The 12307-nt window shown below is 47.7% G+C and overlaps 1 protein-coding gene across 1 annotated transcript in view; it reads right to left on the bottom strand.

The window, feature by feature from the left end:
• Positions 1-11821, bottom strand: part of Pym (partner of Y14 and mago) — an 89214-nt gene extending 77393 nt beyond the window's left edge. Inside the window, exon 1 of the mRNA XM_068363020.1 lies at positions 11701-11821. Coding sequence (XP_068219121.1) covers positions 11701-11734 — 34 coding nt within the window. The 5' untranslated portion in view covers positions 11735-11821. The remainder of the gene's footprint in view (positions 1-11700) is intronic.
• Positions 11822-12307: the final 486 nt, after the last annotated feature.

The raw sequence follows: 12307 nt of genomic DNA on the forward strand, positions 1-12307 counted from the left end.
GTAAACAATGAAAACTGCGCGCGGATAAACGGATACGGAACGCCTCGTGTGAATGTACAACATTTCGACGGCGGTTAGCCACCACCCAGCCTGTCGGAAAGAAAACAGGTCGTGTGAATCGGCCTTAAGATGGCTGTGCACAAGTATAGTATGATTTTATCGTATGAAAATTACAGAAATAGGACAAATTCGAAGATAATTTGTATTTTTCCTAACCATACAAACCTTAGCTATTTACACAGGGTTTACCTTTTAGCGCAGCTGAAATGGCGAGCCATTAGAATTTAACGAGGGTGTATTACCCCCGCGCTAGTTAGCGGGGGGGTAGGGGAATGGTAGCTAGCTACCCCTCCCCTCCCTCACACACAGATGAATGCTCACTTTCACTTAGAGGTAGGACTTGTCTTGGGGGACAGGGCTGGCGGGCAAATATGTGTAAATAACTAAGGTTTGTATGGTTAGGAAAAATACAAATTATCTTCGAATTTGTCATCTGTTCCATAACCGAAATACAAACCACGCTATTTACACAGGGTGACTTACCCCTAAGGTAGGGTGGAAAGTCCCCAGCCATACTGGCTTTGGCTTTACCCGGGGACTCAGAATCCGAGTGAGTAGCACTCGATAAAAGGAGTCCCTGCACATCACAAGTTCCTTGCTTCGCAAGGAACCATGTGGCCTACGTAAGCTTGTGTGTGAAGGAAGAAGTGTGACCCGTCCTAGGCAGTTGACCTGGAGTTCCAGAAGGAACTCTGGGTTAGGACGTTCCCAATACCACCTCGTCAGGGTATGGGGGACGCGACAGTATTGACTCAATACAGTGAACCCTCGTTTATCGCGGTAGATAGGTTCCAGTCGCGGCCGCGATAGGTGAAAATCCGCGAAGTAGTGACACCATATTTACCTATTTATTCAACATGTATATTCAGACTTTTAAAACCTTCCCTTGTATGTAGTACTGTTAACAAACTACCCTTTAATGTACAGAACACTTAATGCATGTACTACAGTACCCTAAACTAAAACAGGCACAAATATTAAAGGTGATTTTATATCATGCATTTCCTAAACATGCTAAAAAGCACGATAAAAAATGGCAACCAATGTTTTGTTTACATTTATCTCTGATCATAATGTAGAAACAAACTGGAGGTAGAGCTTTGCTTATTACCCAGACATATTTCCCATACGTTTCCCTTAGAACTACATCACATCTTCCTACTTTAGATATATAGATATATATATATATATATATATATATATATATATATATATATATATATATATATATATATATATATATGTGTGTGTGTGTGTGTATATATATATATATATATATATATATATATATATATATATATATATATATATATATATATATATATATATATATATATATATATATATATATATATATATATATATATATATTTATATGTATACACATATACATAAATACATGCATACATATATATATATATATATATATATATATATATATATATATATATATATATATATATATTACTGTATATATATGGGTTATGGAAAAAATCCGCGAAGTGGTGAATCCGCGATGGTCGAACCGCGAAGTAGCGAGGGTTCACTGTACTCGGAACACAAGGAAGCATGGTTTACCTGCAGAGGTTCGAGGTCAGCTATGCAGAGACCAGGATGCTGCTTCCCCGTAGAGGGGATGATGAAGAAAGAAGTAAGGGCCAGACATACTTCTTTCGTTCATGCAGACTAACACCTGATAACAATGCCCTCAACCTTCTGCTACCTGTCCAAAAAGGAGCCTGAGGTTAGACCAGCTGTTGTGTAGCCACCACAGAGCGATAGAAAACGTATCGAGACTCCTGTGGGTCACGCCCTGCAGGAAGCGGGCTGCGAAGGTCATTAGGCGCTTCCAGACTCCAGCTTGTAGCACCTGCGTCACAGAGTAGTATTACTCGAAGGCGAGGGATGTTGCGATGTATCCAACATCGTGCTGTAGGGCGACGTGACGGGGGAGGGTCTGGAGACAGGTCGAGACGAATGTCCTTGAGTCCGGGCTGAAGAGGTATACTGGTGACTCTCCCCCATGTCCTCTTTGTGCTCCCAAATCGGCTGCAACTGTTTGTGCTCCCAAATCGGCTGCAACTGAGGACAAACTGCAGCTGTTCCCAGCGCTAACCTCTCGATTCCTTTACTGGCAAGACAGAGAAGGTCTTGGGACATCAGATACAGAATGGAGACTCGAAATCTTGAATGAATCGAACCGAAGGGCCGGGACCCCCAGATTCTGAGTCTAGCCAACAACTCAGGAGCGAGCCTGAATGTTGCCTTCCCCTCTTCCTTAGAAAGGGGGGAGTCGTAAGAGACCAAGAAGATTGCTTACACACTGGCCGTGGCCAGAGTGAGCAGGAGACCCAAGGCGGAATACAATCCGAGGCCTGTCGTACAGTAAAGGGTCTTGAGAAGATCTCTTAAAGGACTAAAAGTCCGAGCCATGCTCCAAGTTGGAGGTCTTCCTCCGACTAGGGCAGGGACGATCGTAGCTTCGCATGAGCGAGGATAGATCCAGCGGGCAGGAAAAAGTTATTCCTTTAAGCCTGAAGGTCAGGGAAAGGCTGAGCGACAGGCTTCATTGCCGAGAGCGGAAAGGAGTTTCCTCCCGCCGAAAGGCAATAAGACCGTTATTGCTGGAGAAGAGGCCTCAAGGGAAGAGGTATATCTCCCACGGCACCAACCACCTTAGACTCTTCACTTTGCCTGGGAGACCCCTGTGGATGACTATCGCAGATGACGCGACCTCCGTACCGCGACTGTAGCGGGTTGTCTCTTCTTGAGGAGGAGGAGTAGTGTCTCCAGGCATGAAGCCGAAGCGACGCCCCGGTTCGGGAGAGATGTCGCAGTGTGGTTGCTTGAGTAGTCTGCGCCGTGGGAGAAGCTCTCCCGGGAGTTCCGTCAGGGGAAGCAGAGGGTCCAGAAACCGTTCTGCGCATAGTCCCAGTGGAGCTCTCCCATTGAAAGGTTGACAGACAACCTGGTCTTGTTGAGACCCATTGTCCACAGACAAAAGGGAGGGAAGACGCAGGCGTCGAAGTTGTCCCACCATCACTGGAATGCATCTTGCCAGAGTCTCGGGGTCTGAGACTGGGGGGAAGAATAGCGGAAGCTTGAGGTTCCAAGCTGTCGCGATCAGGTCCCCCAGACCAGTACTTGCTGGTTACCCAAGGTCAAAGACCCCCAGGTACACTCTGAGAGAACATTCCCCTGCCTGGAATGAGAGAGCCGATGGTGGTATTGAGAGAATCTCAATCATCCCGGTATCTCTACTGCAAGATGTGAAGGTGTGAAAATGCGTCCCCTGCTGATTAGAATACGCCAGAACCATGAAGTCGACGCGCACGGGGCGACTCGGCAGGAGCTGTAGGATCTGTAGAGGGGCCAGACTAAGGCCCCTAAGCCTGCCTGAATGATGGAGAGGTATCCTTCAGGTCTTGACCATAGGCCTGGACCGGAACATGCCCCCCCCCCCCCTTTCCTTTGACGAGTCCGAGAACAGCCTCAAGAATGTGGGGAAAGGACGAGAATATCCACTACCATCAAGAGGCTCCATAGGTCAACACCCATTGCAGGTCTAATAGTTCCGCTGGTCCCATAGGGGCCAGGAAGTCCGGTTAAACATTGCCTGAAGCTACCGGAACTTGGATCGCCCCACATGGAACTTATCCTGAGGCGACCGTTCGGACTATAGACGGGTCAATGAGGAAAGGAGATCTAGGAAACGTTCCAAGGTAGGGCTGAAAGCTCTGCTTGACTGAGAACAGGTACTGCGACTCTCCTCAGTCTTGCCACAGTCAACCGAAAGGAAGGCTCGGAGGATGTGGTAACAGAATCTGGCGTCCCCAGGTGGTCACCCATCCAAGTACCGACGTTGCTTAACCTCGCTGGACGGACAAGAAGCGGGGTTTCCAACGTGGTAAGGCCGTTGACTCAATATCATGGCCAGATACTCCAGATGTTGAGGCAGAGGAAGAGAAGGCTCCAAGCAAAATACCATGAGCCCACACTCATGGTAAGCATCCGGAAGCTTGTCCCGGCGCTGAAGAAGGTCGAACCCGAGCCTACCGGAGTTGACCAGCCCTCCAAACAGCAGAGGAGGCGGAAGCCTGCACCTGAGCGGCCAAGAGGAAGGCAGGGAGAGTTCTCTGGGGAAACAAACCTGCTATGCCATGCCACGGCGGGATAGCCACACTGCATCATAAGCAGGAATACTTGCAGTCTAGGCTGAATTCGACGAGCACCCTGGAAGATGGATGGAATGGAAACTGAAAGTACCCGTCCTTCCGATCCAGGGTTTAAGGAGTCCTGTCACCTCGTTACCAGTCTGATCGATTCTGCTGGTCTACGCTGGCCGAAGTTTGTTCGACAAACTTGATCAGGGCTGAGAGGTCGACTAAGGACATCCCCTCTCAGATCCTTTCTTACAAGAAAGGATCGACTGAGGAGGCCGGGGGTGAAGCCGTCGATGATCCTAAGGAAGACCTTCGCCTAAGGTATGGATCATTCTGCCCAACCGGGCAACTCTGCTGACGCTATGGCATAGAGGTTCAGACACACTGAATTCGCTGACAGAGACGGCAGGCGCGATATCCTTGGCTGATCACAGAGATTGTGCGGGAATGGGCATCGGGAAGCTGTCATTCGGATGAGTAACCTTAAGCATCCTCCCAGAGAAAAACCTGCAATCCTAGAGTTCGTGAACTCTTTTTAGGACTATGCCCCCCCGGGGGAGTCTCCCGTGCCATCTGTTCCTGACAGGAGGAAACTGCAATTGGTCACCTTGTCCCAGTTGTCGTAGCCGATAACTTAGGCCGACGTGATTGAAAGAAAAGGGCGCTGGAGCCCTGCAGAGTCTGGAAGAAAGCGCCTTGGAGGAGTGAAAACGGAAGTCGATTTCCTCCGCACAGCCGCTGTCTAAGTCTCTGTCCTTGGGCACAAACAAACTCTTCTCAAGGATGGAAGGGTGTCTGAGGTCGTCGACCTCCACAGATGAGACACCCGAAGGAAGCCCTCAGTCAGCGCGTCCAGATGGTACAACATCGAGCTTGTCCGCAAGTTAGATACTTAACGACAAAAGGCCAAGGTGCCTGAGCTCGAGAGGAGGAAAGTACCCATGCTCTTCCTGTAGCTTCCTTGAACCAAACCTCGGGCCGTAACCGAGGAGGGAAAGAACCTGGTAAGCTCCCAGAGGAAGGGGTAAGCAGTCACCCCTTGTCCGATAGAGAAATCTCGAACGGAAAGCCCCCCCGCCAAAAATCCTTCCAGGGAATGATGGGGAAGGGCTAACCAGGTTCAGGAAAGAGGAGTGTTGCTCAGATCTCCCTTAAGTTTCTCCTATTCTTGCAAGTGCCATGCTCTGCATTTACGGGGTGAGGCCGTGTTCTGGAAATACGTTCCAGAAGAACTCGCCAGGCTGGCCATGCTGCGAAAACCCCTTTGGGAATCGTGGTCACAATCGCCCTGGAGCTCGCGCGACGGTAATTCAAAGATTTTCGCGTGGGCGAACGTGGAAGCTCCCATGCACGGTAACGCAAACGAAGGTGAGCGAAGGAGCGCAGAAGGAGGGCGAGCGTGGTAGGAAGGGCGAGAGCTGGTGGTCGGCGAGCGATAACCCACAGACGAGCAATGGATACTGCAAGAAATAAGCCGACGTTTGTGCGAAAAAACACAGTAGGTTCGCGCGACGGAACACCATCCATCCGCGTGATGGAAAACCGTTGGTTCGCGCGTGGGCGAACATTGGAGAGCATGGGCGCGGACGCGCATGAGCGTAGACGTGCAGGCACGTGGGCGTGTGGGCGCGCAGGCGAATGGTCGCGCGGGCGCACAGGCAAGCGGTCGCGCGGGCGCACAGGCAAGCGGTCGCGCGGGCGCGCAGGGGAGCGGTCGTGAGGGTGGGCAGGTGGATGAGCGCGAGTCCGAGGCGGCGAACGCAAGCGTTAGCGCGATGGCGAGGAAACACGCTGCCGCGTGGGCGAGGAAGACCGCTGGCGATATGGATCAACAAGCGATAGGTGGTGAGCTGGTGAGCGCTAACGCGCAGGTTGGCGATGGCGCGTTGTGTTATGCCGACGCGATGGTCGAGCAGCATGCGCAGGTGAGCGATCGTGCGTTGGCGAGCAATATGCGAAGGTGAGCGATCGCGAGCAGCATGTGCAGGAGGGCGATCGCGCGATGGTGATCAGCATGCGCATGTGGGCGGTCGCGCGATGGCGAGCAGCCTCTGCAGGTGGGCGATCGCGCGATGGCTATCAGCATCCGCAGTTGAGGGTCGCGCGATGGCGATCAGCATCCGCAGTTGAGGGTCGCGCGATGGCGATCAGCATCCGCAGTTGAGGGTCGCGCGATGGCGATCAGCATCCGCAGTTGAGGGTCGCGCGATGGCGATCAGCATCCGCAGTTGAGGGTCGCGCGATGGCGATCAGCATCCGCAGTTGAGGGTCGCGCGATGGCGATCAGCATCCGCAGTTGAGGGTCGCGCGATGGCGATCAGCATCCGCAGTTGAGGGTCGCGCGATGGCGATCAGCATCCGCAGTTGAGGGTCGCGCGATGGCGATCAGCATCCGCAGTTGAGGGTCGCGCGATGGCGATCAGCATCCGCAGTTGAGGGTCGCGCGATGGCGATCAGCATCCGCAGTTGAGGGTCGCGCGATGGCGATCAGCATCCGCAGTTGAGGGTCGCGCGATGGCGATCAGCATGCGCAGGTGAGCTAGTAGCTGGCGAACCATGTTCCTTCAGAAGAGTTAGAGAACGTTGGCGTGCCGGCTGTAACACACGCGGGCGATCCGGAGATCGCCGAGAGACAGGTGATCGCTGGCGAGCTGATGATCGCTGACGAGCAGAAGGCTACGCGTGGAAGCCTGCGTATAGAAGAAGAGTCCTTGACCCCGACCTGAACCGAAGTTCTATATCGCGAGGGCGAACGTTGGCGCACAGGGCGCGTAACAGGAACCAACAGGAACAGCAGGGATGATCATCATGAAAGCGCTGACGAAAAGGAGAGCGCTGATGAGCAGAAGAGCGCCTGTGCGTTAACACTGAGCAGGAGCAGGAGAGAACACAGCAGAAGGGCGCGCAGGGAAACCCTGACACGCAAGGGAAGAACCCCCGTGGGAGGCAACCCTTTGCCCCGAAGGGAACGTTGTCCGCCGGGAGACTGATGTCCGTCGGAAGACCGCTGTCCGTCGGGAAGACGGTTGTCCGTCGGGAAGACCGTTGCCCGTCGGAAGACGAGATCAGACTGCTGTCCATTTGCACCAAGGCGGAAGATCGAGAAAAAGGAGTTGTAGGCTGCAAACGGAGATTCAAAAAGGCGCCTCAAGCACCCTTATAGGGAGATGAGAGGCCCTTACGACGAGGCGGACGGTGGGCCTTACGGCGAGGGAGGCCAACAGCAACAGCAAAAGAAGAAACCTCCGAAGAGGAGTCTCTATGAGTGTACTCTCTCGCGAACGAAAGAGAAACACTTCGTAGAAGAGACTGGTCAGCAGTGACCTAAAAGGAGCAATCCTCCGAAGAGGAGCTCCTGCAGTTGCCCAGCCCCTTGAGCGAAACTGCAGGTGTGACCGCTCAGCACCAAGAGCATAGTCGCACGAAAAAAAGGCAAGAGGAGAACCCTCCATAAGGGGAAAAACTCAAGCCTGGACAGGAAAAACTTCCCTCGGAAGGAAAGTTACCTGCCCAAGGAGGCAAGCCTCCTGAGAGTTCTAAAACGAACTGGAGAGCTGTCCGTCGTCACGGGAGTACTTCCAGTAGAAGGAGACACGCCCCTGACGAAAACACAAGGGGGGAGGCAGCAACAGCCGAATCCCCAGGACTCAACAAGACAGCTCACACCGTTGCCATATTACAGAAACGAACTAGATCGGTACAGTAACTGTGAAAAAATAAAACAAAAAAAAACATTAGTACACATTCATTCCCCCGGGAAGGCTCCGAAGAGGAATCCCGAGGGAAAGGAAACAAGAATTACACAACAGGCACGTGCCCTCACAACCACTTACACTCACGGAAGGAGAGCTGTAACCAAAACAGAATTATAACAATTATAATTATGTAACTATGTAATTATGTAATTTAAAAATGAATGAACACTAAAGAAAGAACGAAAACCCCGAAAGGAATCGTTCTACAAAGCTGAAAAATCAACAAATACAATTAGATTCATAAACTAATTGAGACAAACGTACGGCGTAGCAACCCCCCCACACGGAAAGGAAGCTACAAGGGCGTAGTAACACGTAGTAAAAGGGTGAACGACCTCAAGAGAGAGAGAGAGAGAGAGAGAGAAAGACATAAGTCAAACTCGATCGCCACCCATAACGCCGTGGCGGCCAACTGCCGAGGACACCACGTAGATAAGTACACTACACACACAAATCTGAAAAGGAAACTTACTGATTTCTATACTCAAATATGTATACAAACATGAAAACATGTTTACATATATATTGAGTAAATGAAAAGTAAGCGATTAAGTAAAGACAAAACAAACAATGGCTGCCAAGAGAGGACCAAGACAGAGACGTCTGTCACAGTCCGAGCCAAAAGTGAAAGTGAGCATTCATCTGTGTGTGAGGGAGGGGAGGGGTAGCTAGCTACCACTCCCCTACCCCCCCGCTAACTAGCGCGGGGGTAATACACCCTCGTTAAATTCTAATGGCTCGCCATTTCAGCTGCGCTAAAAGGTAAACCCTGTGTAAATAGCGTGGTTTGTATTTCGGTTACGGAACAAATTAATTTTTAAAAATATTTTAAAACTATCTCATTATGCAAATAATTTCTGCAATGAATGACCTTTATTCCATGATATCTTCCATATAGGTGAGCAACTTTACTTAGTGTGGCACACACATCTATTGTAAAGCATTCATAGTCTATCAATTTTTTTCCTTGGTACTAACCCTAACACATATCAAAGTAAATGTAGAATAGTTGCACATATTGTGGGAAAGAAAAATCATATGTTTTAAGCATTTCATTCAAACTATCCTTCCCTAGCCTAATCTAACCTTCCCTAGGGAAATTACCTCCTCAACACCCAAACGCAAACCAACCCACAACTCCAGTGTAAATGAGGCAATGCGTTTTTGTTACTTAAGAGAGTAACCTTAGTTTCCCCACATACAATATCAGGAGCCTTTGTATATCAGCGGCCAGTTCCTCCTGCGAGCATAAAATATGGACACCAACTAACCTAAACTCTCCCTCCCCTTAACCTAACCTACAAGCCATGCCTTTACCTACTTACCAAAGGGGAGGCTAATGACCCCCTGCAACCCCCCCCCCCCAACTGCCGTATTCTTAATCAGCAGTCATCATGCATACAGGTGGCCGCTATTATACATACACCCCCAATATCCCAACTAAGCAGTTTTACCATCATCTAAACATCATATTCCTTCCTGACCCAAGCTAAGGCATTCTTTTAAAACGAGTACCTGAACAACCAGTAAATGTTTACCTGTGTGCCAGCACTAGTAAAAATCGAAACCTCCCGTTGTGTCGAAATTCACCGCACAGCAATTTGTCACTCACCAGTGCACAGAGAAAGTTACACAGAACTACACTATTGCACGGTCTCTGTATATTAGGGTTAAATCTTTACCTATGCCTTACTACTAGTAACCACCAAATATTACACACCTACCTAACCCAACCTAAGACTCTGAGTGCTTACTTATATAATCATGCCACAATACCACTTACCTAAACTAACCTAGGATGATGTGTTACTTATTATCATCATTATCATTACTTGCCATGCTATAAGCCCCGGGGCTCCAACAGGGAAAATAGCCCAGTGAGGAAAGGAAACAAGGAAAAATAAAATAGTAACAATATTAAAATAATATTTACTATATAAACTATACAAACTTTAACAAAACAAGAGGAAGAGAAATATGATAGAATAGTGTGCCCAAGTGTACCCTCAAGCAAGAGAACTCTAACCCAAGACAGAGGAAGACCATGGTACAGAGGCTATGGCACTACCCCTGACTAGAGAACAATGGTTTGATTTTGGAGTGTCCTTCTCCTAGAAGAGCTGCTTACCACAGCTAGAGAGTCTCTTCTACCCTCATCAAGAGGAAAGTAGCCACTGAACAATTATAGTGCAGTAGTTAACCCCTTGGGTGAAGAAGAATTGTTTGGCAATCTCAATGTTGTCAAGTGTATAAGGACAGATGAGAATATGTAAAGAATAGGTCAGACCATTTGGTGTATGTGTAGGCAAAGGTAAAATAAACCGTAACCAGAGGCAAGGATCCAATATTGTGCTGCCTGGCCAGTCAAAGGACCCCATAACACTCTCGCGATAGTATCTCAACGGGTGGCTGGTGCCCTGGCCAACCTACTACCTATTCATTGCACACATGAGTATTTCTATATGGTGCAAGGGTGAAGATGAGGTATATACTGCAGTATAAATACACCTCTACGTTGTTCGGGGATACCAACATTTTCGTTGAGTTAGAACACGTTCAAGGTACATTTACTGAAGTTATAGTGCATGGGTAAAGAGGGTAAAGATTGATACGCGCGGGAGCCATTAGACAGTACACACTAGGTTAATAGGTTAAGTTATGAGGTACATGTAACCCCTGAAAAGCGGTGTATGATGGCGACCATACCCAATAACTCCCTTATCTTCAACCCTACTGTTGAGAATTAGGTAGTCTAAGGGGGTCGCAGGGATGCATTAGCTGCCCCGTTAGATATGTAGTTAAGGACACGGCTTGTAAGTTAGGTTAGATGTCTCTATGCAGGTGGGAGGTCCTGTCGGGGTGTATGTATGATAGCGGCCACCTGTAAGTAGGTAAGGCAACGGCTTGTAGGTTAAGTTAGGGGGGAAAGTTTAGGCTAGTTAATGTCCATTTTTAATCCACATGGAAGGAACTGGCCGCTGATATACAAAGGCTCTGTCCTGTCCATCATTATACAACTGCTGCCTTGAAAACAGCCACCATGTTGTTGCGAGATTTTAGTATATGCTATGAGCACTGCAAAAGCTTGACCATGGGGCAAGGGTTCTCCTCTTGAATAAGAAGGGGGAAATTTTTAGAATATATACAACTGAGGAGCACGAATAAATATTTGGCCCAATTGGGACTGCATAAGGTCACACTATTATTATTATTATTACTACTAGCCAAGCTGCAACCCTAGTTGGAAAAGCAAGATGCTATAAGCCCAAGGGCTCCAATTGGGAAGAATAGCCCAGTGAGGAAGGGAAATAAGGAAATAAATAAATGAAGAGAACAAATTAACAATAAATCATTTTAAAAACAGAAACGTCAAAAGATGTCATATATATATATAATATAGACTCGCTACCCTTCAGTTAAATTAAGCCCATCTCATCTAGACATGATCTCTCTATCAAATACAGATCTAAATCATTACAATAGTCACAATAGCAAAGTAAATTAGCAATTTAAAGGGAAATTCTTTCGAGACCATTAGATCGCATTCCACCTCCATCCGGTTTACAAAATGAGGCGCTCGTCTCAACTCGGTTCACTAAACACATAACCTAAAATCTGACAGAATCTTCTCAATTCATCGATAAATCTATCATTTATAGCCTTCCTACTATGGTCTACGGAAAATACAAATACTATTTCAGTTAAAATGTAGCATAACTTGCCAGAATCATCCTTCATGTACTCTGCAGTAGACATCTTTGTTTATGTCAAGAAGACTCAAGGCCTGAATTCTTATACGGAAAAATGAAGAGTGCTCGAGCTGAGAAACAAAGTGGGAGACTGAAAAGTGGAAAAAAGAAATAGAAAGTAAAGTGAACTTAGAAATATATAGAACGTGGAAGAAAGAAATTAAAGAAGAGTTACTTTATGACAATACATTTGCTCCAGTGATATTTTGTTTAGAGCAAGAACTAATACGTTAAAACTAAATATTGTAAATAGACACAATGGGGGAATGTAAACTGTAATTTTTGTGAAAATGAGGAGGAAGATTTGATACATTTTTTGTTGTTTTGCCAGGAATATAGAAAACAAAGGAATGAAGTAATTGAGCTACAACAACCATACGAGGAAGACCTAAAGAAAATAGTCGGGTTATTCTTATTTAGTGAAACAAATATAAAAAAAAAAGAAGTATCAAACCTGATATGGGAGAAAAGACAAAACAGTATAAGAAGATAAATTTTGGAGGCGCCGTTGTAAAGGATACGTCTCATCCCAAAAACCTGAACCTGAACCTGAAGGGGGGGGGGGGGGTTAGAATATATA

This window comes from Palaemon carinicauda, chromosome 39, assembly GCF_036898095.1.
Source record: "Palaemon carinicauda isolate YSFRI2023 chromosome 39, ASM3689809v2, whole genome shotgun sequence".
In the NCBI taxonomy this organism is placed as follows: domain Eukaryota; kingdom Metazoa; phylum Arthropoda; class Malacostraca; order Decapoda; family Palaemonidae; genus Palaemon; species Palaemon carinicauda.